The 24,646-nt window shown below is 36.5% G+C and overlaps 1 protein-coding gene across 3 annotated transcripts in view; it reads right to left on the bottom strand.

Annotated features, from left to right (window-relative positions):
- Positions 1 to 7,701: 7,701 nt before the first annotated feature.
- Positions 7,702 to 24,646, bottom strand: part of eml3 (EMAP like 3) — a 265,243-nt gene continuing 248,298 nt past the window's right edge. For all 3 annotated transcript variants that reach the window (XM_039769278.1, XM_039769279.1, XM_039769280.1), the window contains 6 exons: positions 21,884 to 21,972; positions 21,273 to 21,370; positions 18,887 to 18,974; positions 17,511 to 17,609; positions 12,402 to 12,532; positions 7,702 to 11,271 (listed from right to left, as the gene is read on the bottom strand). In XM_039769278.1, the coding sequence (XP_039625212.1) occupies positions 11,074 to 11,271; positions 12,402 to 12,532; positions 17,511 to 17,609; positions 18,887 to 18,974; positions 21,273 to 21,370; positions 21,884 to 21,972 (703 nt within the window). In that variant the 3' untranslated portion in view covers positions 7,702 to 11,073. The remainder of the gene's footprint in view (positions 11,272 to 12,401; positions 12,533 to 17,510; positions 17,610 to 18,886; positions 18,975 to 21,272; positions 21,371 to 21,883; positions 21,973 to 24,646) is intronic.

Here is a 24,646-nt window from a genome sequence, read left to right as displayed (position 1 = left end):
TCTAATTGTCTCTCTCTCTGTCACCACCTCTCTGTGGTGAGCGCACTGGTGCAAAAATGGTTGCCGTCATATGTTCCAAATGGATGTTGCACATTAGTGGTAGTTGAAGTGGCTCCTCACTCGTTATAAAAAGTACTTTGAATCATGAGAAATGTGCTATATAAGTAGAAATTATTATTACTATTATGATTAAAATACAAGGAACACGACACAGGCATTGGCAAAAAACAGATAATGAACAGACGTAACATTAATATAAATAAATGGCACAAAAATCAACAACAAAGACAAGAAACACGACATTGTACCGCATACAGGCGAGAAACCCTGGGTGAAACATGAAAATCAGAGACTTTGCATTCTTCCTCTTATTGTAATGAGCACTTCTACAGATGTCCATGTTCTAGCCCGTGTTACGCATAACAAGCTGTGGGATATGGAAGGACTGGCAGCACTTACAAGAGCTGTAGTAAGCAATGATGTGGCTATTTGGCTTGTCTACACCAGCAATGACATGAGTTGCTCCATTTGTTAAATTAAAATGTATTTAGTGTTTGGACGCTTCGAAGGACCAGGGACAGGTCCTTATTCTTATGACATGTACTATGTGTAATCACTGAAACACACACTTAGCAGGACAAGCAAAACAGCATACTCCATTACTAAATCTATACTAATAAAAGGCAAAGCCCTCACTGACTGACTGACTCACTCACTCACTCATCACTAATTCTCCAACTTCCCGTGTAGGTAGAAGGCTGAAATTTGGCAGGCTCATTCCTTACAGCTTACTTACAAAAGTTAAGTAGGTTTCATTTCGAAATTCTACGCGTAATGGTCATAACGGTCAACAACGTCCGTCATGTTGAACTTTCTTATTCATGGCCCCATCTTCACGAAATTTGGTAGGTGGCTTCTCTGCGCTAACCGAAACCAATGTACGTACTTATTTCGTGGTATGACGCCACTGTCAGCCGCCATATTGAACTTTTCAACGGTCTTTGTTACTTATGGGCCCATCTTCAAGAAATTTGGTACGTGGGTTCCCAACGCTAACTGAATCCTACTTACGTACATATATACGTCCATAGACTGCAGCGGGGTCACCGTGTGAGGCGGCATTGGGTCCCCCATCCCAACGCCTCCCACGTTGTTGGCTGTCTGTCTATATAAAGCCGTCCGTCGCTCCAGTCTCTACATTCCCTTCCTTGCTTCGCCACGGGATTCACGTCTCCCAGCTGATAACTACAGCCTTTTTATTTAATCCACAGCTTCTCCGCTGTTTTATTGTTCATTTATTACGATTATAGTTATTGTGTAGGTTTTTTAGACTTACTTTACATTGTTCAGGTACCCATTTCCTTTATCATTCCAACTGTACCCCCATTACCATGTCTATCGAGGTGATCACCATCGATCAAAGAACTGTCACTTACCGAGTGGTTCCCATGCCCGGAGATGGCACCTACCTTTTCCATTCTCTGTGTTACATATTGCACGGCCATATCAGGCTCACTCTTGATATCCGGAGGAACATTGTGTCTTATGTATTGAATGACTGGGACAGGTTCAAGGTGTGGACTGATGACGGTACAGGAGATAATTAAACTACACAGGAGCACTATAATAGTGAAATGCTTAAGCCCTTCACCTATGGTTCTGCATGTGAGTTGATGGCTGCCGCTGAATTGTTCAGTTGTCGCTTTCAAGTGTACCGAAATGGCCAAATATTTTACACCTTTCGACAACCGCCAATACCTCTTAAACATCTTAGATTGACAGGTGACGATTTCAGTAGTGGACACTTTAATGTTTATGAATGTTTTTTCAAAAGCTGGATGTGAAGTTATCGATGAAACTGGTTGTATACTTACAACGCTTGACAGATGCCGAATGTCTCTTCAACACAAGTCCTGCAAATACTGACGTAATTGAAACAAACCATGAAACTCAAACCGATTATGACAGTAGATTTGAGACAAGATTACTGTTCACATGGCCAACTGTAAGTTGCATGCTCAAGAGTAAGCTCAGCGCACAGCTTGGTCATGTTACAACCGGAGGGCCGAACTGACAACATGGTATACAAAGAGATCCTTAACAAATAATTATTGGTATATTTTCCCTCAGTTTAAAAAGGTTTAATTTTCTTCTTAATAAAAATTTTAAGGCAGTACTTTGCCTCTGCGAAGCGTGGGTATTTTGTTAGTCTATATATAAAAGTCTATAAAAGCCAAATACCACTGACTCACTCATCACAGAATCTCCCGAACCATGAGGACTCAGGACTTGAAATTTGGAATGTAGGTTACCCTTGGCCCATAGGAGCTCGCTAAGAAATGATTTTAAAAAATTTTGTGGTCCAAGCGCGTTCTACATTGAAGGATTAATAGCCGGAAGTCTACATGACCATCATCATGGTTCTTCCATGAGAACCCCAAATACAAAGAGGACTGTTTCATTTATGTGCCCAGAGGGGGCTGGGCGGTCTCGTGGTCTGGAACCCCTGCAGATTTTACTTTTTTCTCTCCAGCCGTCTGGAGTTTATTTTTTTTTTGTTTTTTCTGTCCTCCCTGGCCATCGGACCTTACTCTTGTTCTATGTTAATTAGTGTTGTCTTATTTTAATTCTTACTTTGTCTCTTTTCTCTTTCTTCTTCATGTAAACCACTTTGAGCTACATTATTTGTATGAAAATGTGCTATATAAATAAATGTTGTTGTTCTGTCTGTATACTTTGTATAAGAGAATTACTTAACGGATTTAGATCTGGATGTTTTCCATAATTTGCTTTAACTTTCCGGTTGATTTTGCGACTTATTTAGCCGATGCACCTTTGGCAGCCATGACACCCTTGCATTGTTGTTTGCAGGCTACTATCAGCTTTATACATCTGGACAGTGCAAATTTTCCCCGTTTTTTCATCTTTCCAAAACTGCTTAAGCTCTGTTAGTTTGCTTAGAAAATTAAAGAGCATTAGCAGAAAGCAGGAAAAACACACAAGGAATCCTGTTTATAATAATAATAATAACAGTAATAATAATAATACCTTACCTGCATTGTAACCTTGAGTAGAGTATGCATTCCACAAAAACTGCACTGTGATTCCTGCCACTTCAAAATGTCAAAAAAGAGATGCAGGCTTCCAAATAACCAAAAGTTAGATCTGCCCTCTCAGCGGATTTGAACCCACTGTGTAGGCGTCTGGCCTGCACAGACCTAAAAATGGGGGCTAAGGCCTATAAACAACAACATCTCCAAATGTCCAGAAGTGGCAAAAAACTGTTAAACCTTTGGTCCAAGGACAAACAAACAATGGTCCTTTGTAATTAAAGAATTCAAAAAGAGCAAAGAAAAGGCAGAAATTAAACAAACAAATCCAAATAATTGCAATTATTCAAATTTAAGTAATCGAATAATCAAAATTAAATAATAATTGAATAATCAAAATTAAAAACAATGCAAGGCCGATACAGTAGTATCTCCATTTACAGTGCTGGGGGCAGACCCCAGCTACATCACCTGGTGGCCCTGCCCCTTTAGGATCTACATAAAGGGGGCTGGGCAGAAAGAAACAAAACTAATAGCTATAATACTGACATAATACAAAAAATGGCAAATAATTTATAAACAACACAATACTACATCTATACAACACAGACAGAACACAAACAGAATTGATAACATGCGCAGTAATAGTTTAAAAATAGCAAAAGACTGTATGAGTAAAGAATAAACTTGAGGCAAGGAAACAGCCCGGTGTGACCCATGTCAAGGTGAATGTGCTTGTTGGCTTTCAGGCCACATTTGGACTGCTTAATATGAACCCCACAGACTACATATTGGATTTCTGCCTCAATTCCGATTTGTGGACCGAAACCTGGTAATCCTAAACATGGTCGTAGGTACAGTCTAGTGCCGTGTCATTTTCAGTTCCCTATTATTGCTGATATAAAATGACAGTGCATTGTATGTCTTTGACCCAAATTTCCTTTTCAGAGAAATTAACTTAGTGCCTTTCAGAATTTATAGAAACCTATTAGAAATGTTTCATCCCCAACCAACTGTGTATTCTTCCTTGGCAATCCAGTTAGGATTGCAACCTCGTTTCTCAATGTAGAACATGGGTTTGATCCTTCATGCTGTGCAGACCTATAATCCACTGTTTGAAATATCTGAAGAAAATACACCTTGAGGGGTGTTGATGAACAGATTTCAAAGAATTGATATCATGTTCATTGTACTGTAGCACTAGGAGCCATTATTGAGTTTCAAAAAATGATATGAATTTAGTTAATCTTTTAGTGAACTGTCAATGCTTTCATTGGTGCTCTCTTAATAGCTTCCTTGGGATATACCAGGAATTATGTTGTTATGCCTACATGAAATTCAGTGCAAATGTTATAGTTTATTATGTGTTTTTGATTTAGATTTGGACTACATCCTACTAGTCTTATGTTTGTGCTGCACAGCTTGTGGACAATATTCAATAAACTCAACACTTTCCTTCATTTAGACAATTTATGATCCTAGAATTCAGCATCACTGCATAAATTAAATACTACATTGGCAATCCCTGTCTTGAATTATGCACAACACTTAAGTACTTTTAACTTAGTAGAAGAAAGGGAAGTCGTAACTTTCATTTCTAAAATAAAACCTACTACCTGTGCCTCAGGCCCAACAAAGCTAGTGAAAAGCTCAATGGCTATTCTGGCAGCACCCATTCTTATTTAATATCTAACTATTCATTTTAAAGTACTTGAAAAAGCAGTCACCACCTCACCTCACCACTATCACAACATACAGTGCATCCGGAAAGTATTCACAGCGCATCACTTTTTCCACATTTTGTTATGTTACAGCCTTATTCCAAAATGGATTAAATTCATTTTTTATTCAGAATTCTACACACAACACCCCATAATGACAACGTGAAAAAAGTTTACTTGAGATTTTTGCAAATTTATTAAAAATAAAAAAATTGAGAAAGCACATGTACATAAGTATTCACAGCCTTTGCCATGAAGCTCAGAATTGAGCTCAGAGCATCCTGTTTCCCCTGATCATCCTTGAGCTGTTTCTTAATTGGAGTCCACCTGTGGTAAATTCAGTTGATTGGACATGAATTGGAAAGGCACACACCTGTCTATATAAGGTCCCACAGTTGACAGTTCATGTCAGAGCACAAACCAAGTATGAAGTCAAAGGAATTGTCTGTAGACCTCCGAGACAGGATTTTCTCGAGGCACAAATCAGGGGAAGGTTACAGAAAAATTTCTGCTGCTTTGAAGGTCCCACTGAGCACAGTGGCCTCCATCATCTGTAAGTGGAAGAAGTTCGAAACCACCAGGACTCTTCCTAGAGCTGGCTGGCCATCTTAACTGAGCGATCGGGGGAGAAGGGCCTTAGTCAGGGAGGTGACCAAGAACCTGATGGTCACTCTATCAGAGCTCCAGAGGTCCTCTGTGGAGAGAGGAGAGCCTTCCAGAAGGACAACCGTCTCTGCAGCAATCCACCAAACAGGCCTGTATGGTAGAGTGGCCAGACGGAAGCCACTCCTTAGTAAAAGGCACATGGCAGCCCGTCTGGAGTTTGCCAACAGGCACCTGAAGGACTCTCAAACCATGAGAAACAAAATTCTCTGGTCTGATGAGACAAAGATTGAACTCTTTGGTGTGAATGCCAGACGTCATGTTTGGAGGAAACCAGGCACTGCTCATCACCAGGCCAATACCACCCCTACAGTGAAGCATGGTGGTGGCAGCATCATGCTGTGGGGATGTTTTCAGCTGCAGGAACTGGGAGACTAGTCAGGATAAAGGGAACGATGACTGCAGCAATGTACGGAGACATCCTGGATGAAAACCTGCTCCAGAGCGCTCTTGACCTCAGATTGGGGCGACGGTTCATCTTTCAGCAGGACAACGACCCTAAGGACACAGCCAAGATATCAAAGGAGTGGCTTCAGGACAACTATGTGAATGTCCTTGAGTGGCCCAGCCAGAGCCCAGACTTGAATCCGATTGAACATCTCTGGAGAGATCTTCAAATGGCTGTGCACCGACGCTTCCCATCCAACCTGATGGAGCTTGAGAGGTGCTGCAAAGAGGAATGGGCGAAACTGGCCAAGGATAGGTGTGCCAAGCTTGTGGCATCGTATTCAAAAAGACTTGAGGCTGTAATTGCTGCCAAAGGTGCATCGACAAAGTATTGAGCAAAGGCTGTGAATACTTATGTACATGTGATTTCCAGTTTTTTTATTTTTAACAGCTTTTTTCACGTTGTCATTATGGGGTGTTGTGTGTAGAATTCTGAGGAAAAAAATGAATTTAATCCATTTTGGAATAAGGCTGTAACATAACAAAATGTGGAAAAAGTGATGTGCTGTGAATACTTTCCGGATGCACTGTATCTAAGAAATTCCAGTTTGGCTTCCACTCTGGTCATAGTACAGAAACAGCACTAGCACGTTTTGCAAATGTGTCTGTGCAGCGTTTGATGACATTGACCATTCTACTCTATTACAAAGGCTGGAAAATTATATTGGACTCTCAGGTACTGTCCTTGCCTGGTTTAGTTAGTTAAAGGGGTGGATGGACGAGAATTATTTGTCTCTGAATACAGGAAAAACAGAAATGTTATTTTTGGGGGAAATGATGCTGATTTTAACAACATTCTGTAACTCTTTAACAGATGGAGCCACCTTTAGTTCTACTGAATCAGCATGCAACTTAGGTGTTATCTTTGACTCTAGCATGACATTTAAAACACACATTACAAAACTATCCAAAATGTGCTTTTGCCCATCTTAAAAATGTTGGAAGATTATGTTTTCTACATATACAAGACACTGAGAAATTAATTAGTGCATTTAATAGGATTGACTACTGAAACACATTATTCAAAGTCTGTTTAAACTGTTCTCTATGCAGGTTTCAGTTAATTAAAAACGATGCTGTAAGGATTATTACACAAATCAGAAAACATTGTACAAACACATAACTCCAGTACAGGAGTCTTTGCATTGGCTCCCAGTTAAGTTTATGGCTGATTTAAAACATCCTCCTTTAACTTATAAAGACTTAAATGAGATCTCAAAATGCCAACCAGCAAAAGATTCCAAAAATTAATAAAATAACAGTGGGAGGTCAAGCTTTTAGTTACAGGACCCCGAAGCTGTGGAATGATTTGCCTGCTAATATAAGAGGTATACCTTCAGTCTCAGCTTTTAAATAGAGGCTGAAGACTTACTACTTTATTCTAGCATACCCTGACTAGAGCTGCCAATTAGCTGTGTATACTGCATCTCTGTAAGTCATTTGTACAAAAATATAAAGAATACATAATTACTTTCCTTAATGTTAGAAGTATCAAAAATAAAACAAGTGAGTTGTATGTAGCTGACAATAATTATGATATTATAGCATGGAGATGGAGAGGAGTATAACAAAGATGAGTACACATTTTTTTAGGAAGACAGAATAGAAATGTAGAGTGGGTTGCTGTTTAAGTAAAATAGAATTTAAATGCAAGTATTATTGAGTTAAATGACGAGTCTCATCTTAGTGAGGATGTCTGGATTCATCTGGAAAGGACTGAGGAAAGATGCCTTATTTTAGAAGTGTTCTATAGACCCGTCTTCTTTTTAAATCATAAAACCCAGCAATCAGAAAAGGCTACAAAATTAAATACACAGAAATATATAACTAATCAAAGACTTTATTATAAGAATACAGTATTAGTCCACATTAAAAAGCATGGGAAACACTGTCCTAAGGTAAATATTAAATGTGAAGTTATAAAAGCTTTGAGATACAAATTGTGTACAATCTATGACTTAAAATTGATTTTTGTATCATTAATTAAACTTTGTTACATATTTAAAACGATTTGCATCTGACTGTTCTTTGTTAAACATAATGTATTTATAACTTTTCATACAAATTTGTATACATAAAATATATAATGCTAAATAATAAAAGCAAAATCTCATAGAAAATTGTGAGATCTGATGGATCTTGGTACTGAATTTAGCATCTTCACAGTTATTAATTCTAGTATTTTCACTTTTGTACACAATTACTTATCCTAAGAAAACAGAATGAAAGCACAAACACAAAATACAAAATAAAAACATAGACTCTACTTAAAGAATAAAAATAATGTTTCTGACATTTGTATATTTTTTTAAGATTGTAACAATACACTACAGTATTAAAAGTCCACAATGTGGGCCTTTGCTTCACAAGTCAAAAGAACATTTCTTTAAAGACACTACATTCACAAAAGTCATTTCTGAGCTGCACCCACTTAAGGAGGCTTAAAATATTCTGTACCATTACAAAGGAAGGGCTAACCGAGTGCAAAGTCTAAATGTTTCATTTTTATTGTCAAAAACATTTTATTTCTTCAGGTATTTTTGGCTTCAGTACGTCAATCAACTAGATCTGGATTAATGGAAAAATATTCACACTTTATAATACTCTTCACCTTATGTAATAAATTATTATATATTATTTATAAAATAAATCCTTGTAAGAATTTTTACTATGAGAATCTGAGTTCAAAACACAACAGATGGCATAGAGATATGACTTTGTATTACTGCACTGGTCTACTTTTTTATTTCTTTGGTGTTCAGTCAGCAGATGCCTTCCCTCTCTGCCCACTGATAATTATCTATGAAAGGGACAAAGAGACAGAATGTGAAATGAAATGTTCTGTATTTGGTTCTAAATAGTACAATTTACTTTATAAAGTACTACTTTTGATTTCTTGTTGTAAGACAAACTTTGGACCAGTTTTTGTCTTTATAAATGTATGCTGTATAAAGCCAACATGCACTTTAGGAGCAGGCAGCAACTCTTGTCGTTTCTACTCACTAACAGGAATTGTCTGCTACCAATAATCAAGGTAAGGGAAAATAAAAAAGACCTCTTCATTGTCATAATAGAGAAGCTGCACCATCATTCAACACAAATATATGATTACAATTTTATATTTGTATTTGTTAATGAATACAGAAGCAACCTGAAGTCTGATTTGAATAAACCATCTAATAAACGTAATCACTAGTATGTATCACTAGCATAATCAATCAACAAATTAATCATTAAAAAAAAAAGACCATACAATGTATGCTGTTTGAGCTTTGATACTCTGTAATACAAAGATACGATTCACTCTTACTCTGCTGAAACACAACAAAATAAGAAATAAAAAAAGGATTGAAAAAGTAAATAAACAAGCTTTAACAGAATAATCACCATCATTCATTTAGACAATGCATTAGCTACTCAGAGACCACCCTTAACACAATCATTAATGTCAGTCACCTGCAACATTTGTCCATCTATCCATTATCAAACTTGCCTCACAGGGATCAACATCCATCTTGGAGGCAACATGCACAGGACAGGACCATCCCACACCATCTCACTCATACATGCACAACGAGTCCAACACACAATGCACCCTAACCATGCAGACATATTACGATTAAAGAGAAACAGCCCTATCCAGACAGGATGGAAACATCTTTAACTACAGGACAAGGAGCTCATTATTATATCATAGAAGAATTGACTTTAGAGTTTAAAGGAGTCTGGTTGGATAAATAATATTACATTTAACACACATTTAAATTTGGATGAGCCTGAGTAAAGACTCCAGAGGGAGAAGAGAATGCTACTGCCCCATCTAGCTCGATAACAGAAGCCACTGGAAAATTAAGAGGTGCCAATATTCCATTTCGGTCTGCGAAATGAGGAAAAACTGGTTATATTTCATTTTAAGTAAAATTCAAGCTACTTTGGTTGTTAATTATTTCTGGCATGAGAATATTATTACATTTTCTGAAATCATCAGCATCATGTTACTGAAAAAGGTTAATTAATTAGATTCACTTTACAAATGGCAGTGGCATTTTACAAAAGTGCATATAAAAATAACTTACTTTTAACTTATCCAAAGCAATACAAGTTTTTTCTCAGAAATAGAACGCCTAGACTGAAGCAAGGTAGTGATACAGTTACGATAATGATACATGTCAAACTAAATTTATGTCATGAGACTGAAGGAGAGCAGCACTTTTGTTTGAGACTTCAAAAAATAGAATTTGGAATAAGATCACCGCTGTAGTAGTGAAAGCAGGTAATAAAGGACCTCCCTTCCCACAGGACCAGAGCAAAAAAACATGAAGTCTCAACATTAATGGCTCAAGAATGTCACATTACAGGTGGCAAAGGTCCATAATGTTGTATATATGTATGGTGGTTAACAGTAAAGACATGCAGAAATATTGTATAAGACTTTGTGGAAACTAAAGTCATGAAGAACATGCTAAATATGTTGCATAAGACACTACACAAAATGAAAAAAGAAAGAAATGAGAGCAAAGGCTGGTCAAGTAGACAGGGATCATTCTCCTCCGAGGCTCATACAAGACTGAGCACAACACCAATTTTACTTAAGAATTCCAAAAATATATAAAATGTATTACAAAAAAATACTGCTCATTGTACAAGTGATCTTTCTAGTTTGTAAGATGAATTTTTCATTTGGTCTGATTAGATGGAAAATTGTTAATAGATCAATTTCTGCATCATAGAAAATGTCGCAATAATAATTCTAACAATATTAATGCCAAGAGTCATTAGATCTTATAAATCTGAAGTTGTAATCAAGAATAGAATAATAGAAAATCAAGTAACTGAAGATTATTATAAACAAGAAAACTGTAATAACTGCATTCACTTGACACACTCATGGTTATAAAAATATATTGGGTAGTGCATCTTCATTCAGCATCTACTTAGCCATTCATAAACAGGATCATCACCAAATTATTACTCAATTCTTGTTGGAACCAGTCTATTCAAACAACTGTGTTGAGTGTGTGTGTGTGTGTGTGTGTGTGGACTGAATCGCTGCTCAGTGTTTTTTTGAGTTTACCATGTCACAATAAATGCACACAGACTTTCTTGCTTCTTTAAGAAGTCCAGCTACAAGCTGAACAACATAAGAAAAAATATTTTACAATGGCACTGTCACACTTGTAGTTTCTTGATATTCAGCCACAGCCTCCTGTCTCCGAAGAACCAATAGATGTGCAGGAGACGGAACTACTGCGGTCCAGGCTTCCACCCACCAAGCGCCACTGTAGAATGCTCATGTCTTTGCCACCCATGGAAATCAAGTGGCTGTCACTGTATGTAAAGCGAACATTTGTCACATGGCTGCCATGTCCATCATATCTGTGGCTTGGTGCCTGTAAAAAAATGGATGTAGATATATCACAGGAATTTAGTTTTATGAATTACTTTGAAAATTGTGAATGTTAGCAGGAGGCAATCACTTTATTATTTCAGGAAGACTTCTTAATTTAGAAAAGTAGCTAAAGTTCAAATACTTGGAATAAATAAGAGTTAGATAAACTAAGAAAATGGCCAGGGATTTTTCACATTATTCCATGAGAGGAAATGTCCTACAGTTCCATAGGGTTACTGTCACAGCAGAGAGGCAAGGCACAAACTTGGGCAGAGTCTTAGCATTGTTACATTAGTAACCTATGTCCTTTAGAATCAATACTCTTAATGGTATACAAAGCATTGAATAATCTTTCTCCTTCTTACTTGTTGGAGTACCTGTCCCCTTATATTTCCAGTCATAGCCTTAGCAAACACAAATAGTGCCATGATCAGGATTGCCTAAACGGAAAGCCCACTGTTGCACAAGGAGCCAGACAGGCTGCTGGCTGAATGGAGATCACCATTAGCAGAGCAGTAGAACTTACTGCTTGTAAGTCCAGTGGCTTGAGCTCACATCACATTACTGCCACCTCAGGGACGACAAACAGCTATGAGTGAGAGTGACTCCCTGACACTAGATATTATCAGAACACTAGAGGACAGACATCCCAGTGCCTGACTTACACAAAGAAAGGGAGTCTGACCACAAGCAAAAAACTAGAAGCGTGAATTTGTGCACAGTTCCATAAGATTAGGAAGAGTATTAGGCTACACTGTCTCTCAAACATTTCAGGATATTGCAAGACTCTCTGCCTTTAAGTATAATGGACATATAAAAAGAGACATTAGGAGCCGCCTAAGCTGTTTATAGTTTGGTGCCCCTTAAGTAAATGGAATGCCCTAAAGACACCTTATGACCAGAGGCTTGCTGAGTTTGGGTCACCAGGACAGTAGTGGGCAAGAATTTAATGGATATGGTGTTGAATAAGAACAAACAGTAGAAATAAAGCAATACTTTGCATTTCCATCTGTTGTCAGTTTATGTTAAAAATAAACCGCTGACTTCTTCTTTTGCTTTGATTTGATGAGATATGTTTTAGAAATAAATCACTAGAACAATGTATTTAGAAAGATTAAAATGGAAAATTACCTTGGGAACAGGACAAGGGTACTGAAAGAGATGAACTTTACAGAAGTCATCTGCCACAGCTACAACTCGCTCATTGTGTGAACGACAAAGTGCATTGATGTCAGTTCCATCTGAACCCTCTAGCCATACACCTAGAAAATTAAGTAGCAGACAATCAGCAACAGTAGTGGGTGAAATTCACACCCATTATATTCTAGTAACATAATATGACTTAGACACCCCTTTTCAATTAAGTTTTTATGTACAGTACTTAACTTATACTTACATATAGGTATATAAAAGTTTTTTCTAAATAAATCACCATCATTCAGTGTGCTAACATATACTTTTAACCACCCGATTATTCGCATAAATCTGACTTCTAAAATGCGATACACACCCTTTTTCCAGATAGAGAAACCAGGTTAATACACATAGATTTCTCTGCAAACAACAATCTAACCATACTTGGCCATATAAACCTTTAACCAGGTTTACAGTTAAGTAGTTTGTATTCTGCGTGTGTCCATGGCCAATAGTCTCAGCTTCACACATGCATCCAGCAGCCATAAACATAATTTTTCTGAGGCAAATGCTCAGGTGATTGATTTATTACTTCTCCTGGCTGTAAAAATGTGTCTGAAAATTTCAGAAATCGCTAAATTTATTTGGATGAGCTGAACGGACAGCAGCAAAATCCAATTACCTTTTAAAGTAATGAGTAACGTCATACAATACTAATCTTACTGAAGTAAAAATATTTTCTTTATTATTATCATCCAGGTGCACTGGGTGTAAATGCACCAGTACATCACTCCTTTGCTCAGCCAAGTTGATACACTGTATATTGAAATAGTGGCCGTTGATAATGTTTAATCATTTTTTTTTTATTTTGCACATTTTAATGACATGGGTTTCTGCCTTAACCAAGTTATTCACCTTGTCCCAGTTTTGTGTGTGCATGTAAACACACTCACTGAATAGTTCACCACCATCATTTTCTAATAGTTAATAGTTGCCATACCACCATGCTGTACTTGGCTGACCAGGCCTTCCTGTCTCCAACAGATTTCTCCAGTGCTTCTCGGGAAATAACTCACATGGTCCAAAAACAGTCAAGATTTAATCCCTCCAGTGTATTCTGGATCTACCTCTTAGTCTTCTCAAAGTGAGTTGTGCTTTGTACAATTCTTGAGTGAGATGCCCACAGGGGCTTCTTAACTATATACCCCCAATATTCAAACCATCTTAATTGGGTCAATTGGGTCCTCGCAATCCAAAGAAGCAGCAGCTCTACTCCGAGATCCTCATGTTTAGCTTAGCTTCTTACCCTCTCACCCTGTAACTATTGTTTGTGTCTGTGTGTCAGTCCTTCCTCCACCACACCCAGGCTGTTCCAATACAGAGAATCTGTTAAGGATGGTGAATGCTGGAGAAAGTCAAAGATACAATCATATTTTGTCTTGTTATCCAGAATCTATGTAGTTTGGATAGAAGCACTTGTCACTCATTTTGTTGAGTTAAGTGACTGTCACTTGCTTTCAATCTTTCTGCACCTGCCATTAGACTGTGGTGGATAGGACTAACTGAAAGTGCCATGCTTCTGAAGATGTGGTGCCTCACAATGGGCTATTTTATGACAGTGACCATTTCATTGCAGGTCAGAAAGGCTTGATTTAACATTGTGTCATTATAAAAGCATACTTGTCCTTTTATTACTGAAATAATGGTACGCGTTATCAATTTTGCACTTAAGACATTTTGACACAGCTAATTTTCAATGTGAATTTTGAATGTTTCTTCTTGGTTAATTGGTAAATGTTAAGTGATTGTGTAGAATCATGATGGATTTCAACAGAAAAAAAATCTAATGATTAAAGCCTGCTTGTTTAGAATATAATAACATAATGAATTCAGTGAAACCTATGCCTGATGATTCCTTAACTTGCAGAGATAGAAAGTTTTAATTGACTTAACGTGTGTGTGATATGAGTGAGTGAGTGACTGGATGAGTTGTCCAGGAGTGAATGAATGTGTGTGTCTATATTAAAATTTGTGAGGTATGTGTGTGTGTCTGCCTGTCCTGTTCTCACCCGGTCCAAATAATATTTGGTCTGTGAGAATGTGGCCCCAAGTGAAACCTATCTGATGACCCCAATCCTATATTAATCATAAACATTATAAATATATCTATTGTTATAGTTTCAGGCGTCTGAGCATTGTCTTTTTAGCAATTTGCACGCTACTGTTAAATTAAATATCAGAATTTATGTAAAAATAGTGATGAACACTGAGGTTAACTTGGATCAATGTAAATAATTACTGCTAAAGCTCAAAAATGTAATTGTTTATTATTTGTTGATCATTTTTTGTGTAAATGTCACCATTTAAAGGCCATATTGTGGGGGAGATTGCAAATGATCCATACAATTATTAAATAAATGAGTGTACATCCTAAGTAAAGTATAAACAAATAGTAAATATGACAGGATTTTATAGATTATAGATTTTATAGATTTTTTATATGTTATGTTATATGTTATGATTTTTTTATGTTAGCAATTCATACAGAGCAGAGATAAGACATTGTCTTGGTTGGCCAAATTTGCAGAAGGTTTTGCATTTAACCAACCAGTGGCAAAGGCCTGCTTGTAAATTCAAATCTTCTTGACCTTCTATTGCATTTGAAACAGTGGTCATTTAATGGACAGCAGAACATTTTTTTCTTTTTATTAGAATACTGTACTTTTTTCTGTTTAAGTAGAACAGCTTTATTTCTGAATTGCTCTAATAAAACAATACATTTTGATCCAAAGGTAAAAGATTTATATTGAATAATGATAATGTAATTAATGCAGTGCCTATGATCTGTTGCATTTAATAAAATAGATCATATAACTAAACTATATACCCCCAATCTCAGCAAACATACATTAAAATATAACAAAATCATAGTTTGTAATTATGTTTTTTGGATAAAGAAATGGCTGTGGTGGGCTGGCGCCCTGCCCAGGGTTTGTTTCCTGCCTTGCACCCTGTGCTGGCTGGGATTGGCTCCAGCAGACCACAATGACCCTGTAGTTAGGATATAGCAGGTTGGATAATGGATGGATGGATGAAATGGTTAATCAAAAATGACATATTTTGAGAATAGCTGTACTGAAAACATGGGGTGGCTCATAACCTACTAAGTCTATATATAGCTTTGAAATCTTCCATACTTTGTTTTTTAATAATATTATTAAATACTCATGTTCATGATTGGTTCCTGCTTTTCTACCCAGATCAAATCACTTTACTATGACTTTGAAATGGGCTAAGGGGTTTGATAGAGACATGGATTAGTATTGAAATTCCTTCAAGTAGAAATTTCCTAACTGAATACCAAATGACTTTTTTCATGTGTGATGAGCACTGGAAGGAAAAAAGAATTAACAGATTGTTGAGGAACTCTCCACTGAAGAAAAAAAATCTTTGATTTCAGAATATCAGAGATGAGTACAAGTCATTCATTCTGTTCACCTATTTCCTTCAAAATAACAGTGAAGTAATAAATATAAAATTATAAAAAATCGGTATGGAATGGTCCATACGGTACTTCCATCTCACTTTAGTGATACTGCTGGATATCACTCAATGGAAGATTTTACAATACAGTACAATCAATCATCTTCTTCTTCTTTCGGCTGCTCCCGTTAGGGGTCGCCACAGCGGATCATCTTCTTCCATATCTTTCTGTCCTTTGCATCTTCTTCGGCCAACAGTAGCCCAATTTCCTCCAGCACCCTGTTGACTAACAGTACTGGTGGCGGTTGTTGTTAACCCCGGGCGCGACCAATCCAGTATAGAAATTAGTATTGTTGTCCGCATATTTGATTTGGCAAAATTTTACACTGGATGCCCTTCCTGACGTAACCCTCCCCATTTATCCAGGCTTACTGTGCAATAATATACAATCAAGTATGTTAACTTATATAGCATTTATTTGTGTTCATAATATTTCAATAAATGAATGTAGAGCAAAATTATACATTATATTTTATAGAATATCTAAAGATAAAGAAAGGTAAAGGTCTCAATAATATTGATCTGCTCATTTTGATGGAGCTCTAGAAAAAAAGAAAATTAACAGTTTTGGAAATGTCTGCTGTGTAGAATGAGAGTACCAACAAGCCATGGAATTAAATAATGTGTTTAAATAAAAACAGAAATCAGCTTCTAATTGAAAAACTGGTTAGAGTGGAATTAGTTTGAGGCCTGAATTAACTGATCATTAGTCGGCTCACTTTACAACTCACTTTTGTTTGCCTGCTAATTAAGTAAAAAGAAGCAATACATAGGGGTGAGTCTTAAAGAACAAGGCTTTTAAAATAAAGGGGAAAGAAATCAATTAACACTGGGAAATGGCCACTGATTAAAAAAGTGTCAGGAAGAAAAACCTGTATCCACTGAAGTCCTCCAGGATCAGAGTTGGACACACCTGATTTATACAAATTACACATCTGAAAAATGTGCACAGATTTTGCAATCGAGTAAGCTTGGACCTATAACTAAATTGTGCCAACTGTAAAAATCCTGGTTAAATTAAACAATTTCTGTGGCAGTTATCATTGGAAATAGTTAAACTATTTTTGAAGGATATGGAGGTAAGTATTGGAGCCTGTAACAAGACAAAAATGGTGCAAATTGCTTGAAAAAGATATAACATTTTTTCACAGTTTACCATTGTACATGGATTTCCACAGACACACATACTTGTTTAGACACCAATGCTAAAATAAACTTTTCTTGACGTTTTGAACATCAAAGAATCAGAATCTGAACTCAACAGTGAATTTTTGACCCCATCACCATATTAATAAAAATGAGTCAAAGGTATTCTGCTAAATATAGTATATGTACAAAGACATGCAACAAAATCATAGTATAGGTGTAGATTAATGCCCTCTGGTTATGTGATGGAAGAGCAGAACAGCTGAAGTAAAGAAAAACACACTGTATTGCTTGTGTTTTGTATAAGCAGGTTGTAGAACTTAAATATACAGTAGAAATGGATAATTAAAGCGTTACCTATCTAGTGGCCAACACTTTGAACTGTAATGAAGAGTAAGAGCTCTGATCTGTACTCACCTATGACATGGAAGCCAAGCACACAAGTGTAAGAAGCCCATTCCCGGTCCTTGCTTTCAAAACGATTCCGTATCAGTTTACATCCTCCTGCTACATCCCCTAAAAACAGATTACCAAGAGTTGAGGATAAATATTCATCAAAAGGTCCAAAAATCGACAATATCAATGCAGTTCAGTACATTTTATAACAGAAGTAACTGCAGACAGATTATGTTAAGAATATTTCAGAATGAATAAACAACAAACATTCTCGTCAAAACAATTTCCCTAATATAAAACTTTTTTTCCCTGTATAGAACTTATTACTAAATACAGGTTCATTTTTACAAATATAATGCAATGGCAGTAAACTGCTCAAGCATACATCAGTTACATACATAAACACAAAATAAAAAAACAAAAGAAGGAGCTATGCAATTAAGCCCATTTGTCTGTGCCACTCAAGCCAGTTGTGTCATGTCCTCCTGCATGGAGTTTCCATGTTCTCCCTCTGTCAGTGTGGGCTACCTTAAGGGGCTCCAGGTATCCCATATTCCAAATACATGTAGTTTAAGTGAATTGGTGACTCTGAATTTTTACATAATATAAATGTTTAAAATCTACAGCTACAATTCATGGGTGGCATGTTAGTAAACTAGTAAAGAATGCTGTCTCTTAGCTCCAAGGGCCAGGGTTTGAATCCTGATCTGGACATTAGCAGCACACTCTGCATAGGATTTGCTCTGTAATCTTTAATTTTCCCTGCAGATTGCAGGCGTGCAATTTAAATTTATCATTCTCTACTTGTAGACCTAATATGAGTGAGTGTGGAAGTGTGAATGCATGCCTTGCTGTAGACAAAATTCTTATTCTGTGTTGGCTTGTGCCTTGCACCAAGAGTTGTTAGGACAGTTTCTAATCTTCCTGTAACCTTGAATTGGATTAAGTAGGATCAAGAAATTGATGGATGGACATTACAGAACTTTTTCTTATAAAAGTAATAAAAGTTTCATAACATATCTCACAAATAAAGAAGACAATTCAAATCTATTGAATGGTATTGGAAAAAACAGAAATTTGGTCTCGTTAGGTGTTGTCAAACTAACTTGAGACATCTTCCAAATATTATATAGAGCTGGCAAACACTTTCTTCCACTTAATGTTAAGATGATTCCCATGATTGCTTACGAAAGCTGCATATTTAGGTTTAATTGACAAATAGACTGGCATAAAACTAATTCAGCAATTACGAAATTTCAACTGATACAAGCTAGTTTTAAACAAATATGATCTCGAATAACCTCCTGGCACATAATTTTTTATTTAGATTAAAAAAAAAGTATTGTTTCAAAATGAAACTAAGCTCTGTTGCAGTGTTCTGTTTCGTTTGAACTTACAATATAAGATCTCATAATCTCCAGAGTTGGACATGATGAATTTGCTGTCTTTGGACCAGTCCAGGTGAGTGATGAAACTAGAGTGACCCTACAAGAGGAGCAAGTACACAGAGGTTAAACATATTAATTTACTTTCTAGGTTCTTGGGTGTATAAAACAATTGACATAACATTATAAATATGCTTAATCCAGCCCAAGGCAGCAGAAGACAACACTGGACATGGCTCCAGTGTATCACAAACCCCACTCAAGTACACATCCATAATCATGTGGGGCCAATTTAGAATCAACACTTTACCCAACATGAACGTCCTAGGGTTAAGAAGGTAAATTTGAAATACCTAAACACACATAGGTAGAATGTACAAAACTCCACGGGGGGAACATGTGTTGCTATTAATAAAATAAACAAAAACAAGCAAGTGTATTTATTGACAATTATCACAAACAGAACGCTGAAGACACCCTTAAAAGCAATCTCACTTCTTTCTCTCTAAAGAGGAGTGTAAACAAGATTTACTAGGTATACTAAGTAATGTAAAAAATGATTTTTCATTCTATACAAGGTTTCATTTTAACAAGTCTTCAGAGTATAATTTATATTCCAAGCTGTAAAACTGAAATTAATTAATAATTGTGAAAGTAATTGTATAATAAGTGTGTAATTGTAAATAATTGATATTGTAATAAAAAGTAATTCAAGAATTTTTAGGCACCAACAATTATAACATAACCCATGTAACCCAAAAAAGGGTCATGGGAATCTGGAGCCTATCATAGGAGTGTTAGGTACAAAGCGAGATACAGTTCTGGACAACAGACCAATACCCACACATGCCTGCTCACGCTTACATTGACACAAGTAAGCCGTAGGTGACACCAGTAATTATAGCACAAAGAGTGCGAACTGAACCATGAAATTGTACTTATTACATACTGTACAGTATACCATTCAACTACTATCCTACAGTAGACAAATTATTCAGTGGAAGTGTGTCAAGAAACGCTACTGGGGCCCCTTCATACCTACAGCAATATCTCTGTATAATGCCTTACCGTGACTATGACTGCCAATTCAGAAGTTTATCTTTCTTTTTAATTTTCTTCCTTTTTAGCAATTCAGGTGTGTGTTTAGACCATAGTGTCTGTGTATATTTATTTAAAGAACTTTTGTAAAAGCTACATATAACCCAATAGGACAAATAGAGGTAGGGAGGGAGGGAGAACTCTATCTATCTATCTATCTATCTATCTATCTATCTATCTATCTATCTATCTATCTATCTATCTATCTATCTATCTATCTATCTATCTATCTATCTATCTATCTATCTATCTATCTATCTATCTATCTATCTATCTATCTATCTATCTATCTATCTATCTAAATGATCTAAAATGAGCTAAAATATCTAAAATGTCCAGCCATTCATGTTCTATACTCCCATGTTCCATTAAAAGGTAACAAGTCCATAATGAAGTTATGTATTTGAATACATTTGTGTTTAACACGGTGCTGCAGAGTGCTGACATTTTGCATATTGGATTGGACATGCAAACAAGAACCTTACTGTTCTCTGTACACATGATCACACTATGACTACTGTCACCTGGTGACTTATGTTTATGTAACTGCCTAAGAATGACATCTGAGCTGAGAACCTCTGGCCATTTAACCTAACAGGGTTCAGACTTCTTGACTGCTGGAGAATGCTTTCTAAACCTCTAATGCAGCAGACTGTGAAAGAATTACAGATTAGGAAATATCAACTTTGTCACATTATTTTGAACAGAAGATTCATTTTAACAAACGAAAGGCTAAGGAATGAATGGAAACCACAAAAATAACAAAGAAAATAAAAACACACACAAACACACAAAACCTAACTGTCCCTCTTTGATTTGTTATGCGGGTTGTTTCCAGGCAGTCAAAGTAGGATGTTTTTGATTTGCCTACCTCTCAATTACCATAAAACACTTCTCCTTCTCATCTTCCATCTGCCTCGACCCGATCCACCCATCAGCTTCCATTCACCTAAGCTCCTAACTCCAGACTCCTTTTAGTATTGGCAGAGTTCACCGTTTAAACCCAGTCATGAGCTTTTGGGCCCTCTATACCACACCTGATAGTTGTAGTTAGAACACATTTTAGAAACTGCACCCGAGTTCTGAGCAGCCTTTAAAAACACTAGGCCCCAAAGGCAGCTTCAGAGCTGTTTGCTTTCTCACTTGGGAAGCTGTCTCATGTGCATTGGATAGAAACGACAATAGTGAAGCCAAACAACAGGTGAAAACACAACACCTGGAGCCCCTTCATCATTTGTGTATGGCTGAAACCCACCATTATAAAACATTAGCTCATATTAAATTGCACTTTTTGTCTTACCGTGCACTTGCCAAAGCGTGTGTAGCGTCTCCCTGCTTCAGTGACCATATAGATATATATGAAGTTGTCATGAGAGCCTACTGCTAAATAGACACCATCTTAAAAAAAAAAAATAACGACTGTTAACACGGATAAAATGACTTCTGGCTGTAGTTTATAACCTTCAGTTCAGTTTACAAGTTATATACTGAATATTTTCAAAATCTAAAACACTTCCAAATTACCATAGTAAAACAAGAAAATGTAAAAGCTTGTAACACTCAACAACAGGTTATCATTTGTCAGCTATGGAGTTTTGTTTCTGCAACTGAATTTAACCACAAATCCCATTAAATCCTTAACAGTCTAACTTTAACAGCTGTATCATCCCATACATGAAATACAATACATGAAAACAAACAATTTCAAATTATGATCATTGTGAAAAATTGACACAGACAAAAGCTCTTGAAAGAAAGGCCAAGTATAATATCCATTAGAAATAAAGTAACGCAGAACTTTCTTTTTCTCCCCAAATATCAACTTGAGCTTTCAAGAAACAGCATGTTTGATACATCTGAGAGAAGTTATTAAAACAAGTCTGTACTTTTAGCTTTACATGTAGACATTACCTGGTGAGTAGCGAACTACTGAAAGTTGTTCATTGCCATTGGTAAAGTCAGACACAACCTCTCGGGTCTCAATATCTAATACTACCCATCTGTGGAGTGACAAGAACAAAGTGTTTTAAAACACAACATGTACAATACAAGATCAATTTTTCTTCAATGCTTTTTCACTTACATTTCGTTTAGTTAACTTATTAAAACAAAAAATACATAATATAAATGTTTAATATGGACAGCTATAATTCATGGGTGGCATGTTAGTGTACTGGTAATGAATGCTGTCTCACAGCTCCAAGGGCCAGGGTTTGAATCCTGATCTGGACATTGGCAGCACACTCTGCAAGGGGTTTGCTCAGTAATATTTACTTTTCCTTGCAGATCTCAGATGTGCAGGTTAAATTTATCATTCTCTATCAGCAGGCCCAATAAGAGTGAGTGTGAAAGTGTGAATACATGCCTTGCTGTACACAAAAATCTTATTCTGTGTTGGCTTGTGCCTTGCACCAAGAGCTGTTAGGACAGTTTCTAATCTTCCTGTAACCTTGAATTGGATTAAGTAGGATCAAGAAAAGTAATAAAGTTTCATCAGGAGTTACTGAGGAGCTGCATACAACTACAAAACATACAAACAGTAAATGTTACTCCCACTCTGAAAAAACAGAAATGAGAATAGAGAAATGTCTCTAACCCTCTTATCTATTTTTGTTATGAATATAACCTTTAGCAACTTTTTTCAAAAAGTTTATAGATTGTGAGATCAAACCGCATATGAAATGTCACAATAACTGCCTTTCAGAACAAACACTGTTTCAGCATTAAGATCAATTTTACTCTTGAGTCAGACAGACATTCAGTCTTAGAATGAATGTATTATATTTAAGTGAACCTGAAGAATTTTTTAACATTTGCCCCACCATTGTTTTTGATCCTATATGTGAATCCATCCCTATGACCCCTTAAAGGATTATGCAAGCTGGAAGATAACTGCCATCTTTTTCTGTTTTTTTACACATGCATTTAAAACATCTTGTTTAATAGGAGAATAATTTTTTAAAATAACAATTTTTGTTGTGAAATACCTTTCAGAAGCTACAATGGAATATTATAAAGTATTAAAAGTCTTTTATAAGGTAATGTAAAAGCAAGCATCTGTTTTTGTATGCCTGCTTGTCAGTTATGCTACAGATTCCATGCCATCCACTAGAGGGCATATGCAAGTTCCAGTGCCCCATTAATGCACTTGAACAAGATAAAGTTGCTTTAGCAGTTGCTCACTAAACATTTGACAGCAAATTTAAGAAAGGGCTGTACAGTTTAAGAGCATATTGGAAATATTGCAAAGGGCAATATTACCATACCGCATTTGTTTATTTTTCTGAACACACAAAATCCAATACATGACAGGATGAAGCCCTTGATTGCACTGCATGCATCAACACAAGTACATTCACTAATATTGGGTTAGTTCACAATCACCAGTCAGCCTAACTCATACATCTTTGAGATGTGACAGGAGGCTGGAGTGACAAAAGAAACCCCACACAGTCATAGAGAGAATGGATTTGAACCCAGGGCCCTGTAGATGTGAGGCAGTAGTGCTAACCATTTTTCTGTCACAACTATGTTTAGTGCAACGACACACATTAAATAAAATCTTAAATGAAACATCTTTAGGCAAAGCAATACTTGGAAATGAAATAATCAAATGTTAAGTCATAAATATTATAATTAATTATAATGATAAGACTAGATCTGTTTTTTTTTCTGTACGAAAATATTATATAATGGTTAGTTGTGGTGTTTTAAATATTGTAAAAATTGAATGAATTCAGTTTCTAGCTATATGCCAAGGCAAGCTCTGACAATACCTGCATCTGATGATTATCCTTAGTCAAAGGGCTGATACTGTATATTGCCATATTCATTCAGCGCAAAGCTTTAATTTTCTCAGTGCTTTTATCCTTTTCCTGTAACACTCCATATTCATAGCTAATAGACTATGTGTTGTTCTAATTTTGCGTGTAATACGGTCTGGAATCAGTTAATTGAGATTTGCAAGTAGAATATTTATCTGTCATTGGAACAGTAAACTTAGACTTGACTAAAGCATACTTTATGGGCAAAGTGAGAAACATCTTGTGAAACAACCTTTATTGTTTTCAAGTACTTTGCACATTACATAGTGGGTGTAATTAAAAGCTGTCCGGATAGGCTCTAAATTCTTGTAATTCTGAATTAGATAGGATATCTCGGAAAATGGAAGGATGACTGGAGTATATAATAGTACTCTTAAGGGACGTGGGTGTTAATCTCTGTCCTGTCACTGTTCAGGTGGACTCTGCATTTTTTACCCATGCTTGTGTGGGGCTTCTCACAGTTGCTGGTCTTGTCACTGCATTATGTATAATTCCACAACAGAAAACCACAGTCCATGTCACATTTTCCGAATGAGTGTAGAACTTCCAGTGCATTCATGCACTCCCCTTTTTCTCACATCCAATAGGGTGCTGACTGACGGAGCAGGTCCTGTATGAAGGATTAACATCTACAGTGAATTCTGCAGCAATCTCTGATTTTTATTTTTTTCATTCTGTTATGGCATGTAAAATATGAGGCATTAGACAGACAAGCTTCTCTTCTGTTTTTGAAGTTCACAGCCCTTGTGCTGCCTAATGCAGCCGGTGCTGTATCGTCACTGTACAAAAGGTTAATGGCTGTAGTGCGTTCAGTCACTGTCTCTGCCCTTTTTTGTTATTTTCCCATTCC

Source organism: Polypterus senegalus, chromosome 11, assembly GCF_016835505.1.
Source record: "Polypterus senegalus isolate Bchr_013 chromosome 11, ASM1683550v1, whole genome shotgun sequence".
Classification (NCBI taxonomy): domain Eukaryota; kingdom Metazoa; phylum Chordata; class Cladistia; order Polypteriformes; family Polypteridae; genus Polypterus; species Polypterus senegalus.
Note: the sequence above shows the minus strand (reverse complement) of the source record. Positions and strands in the feature narration are given on the sequence as shown.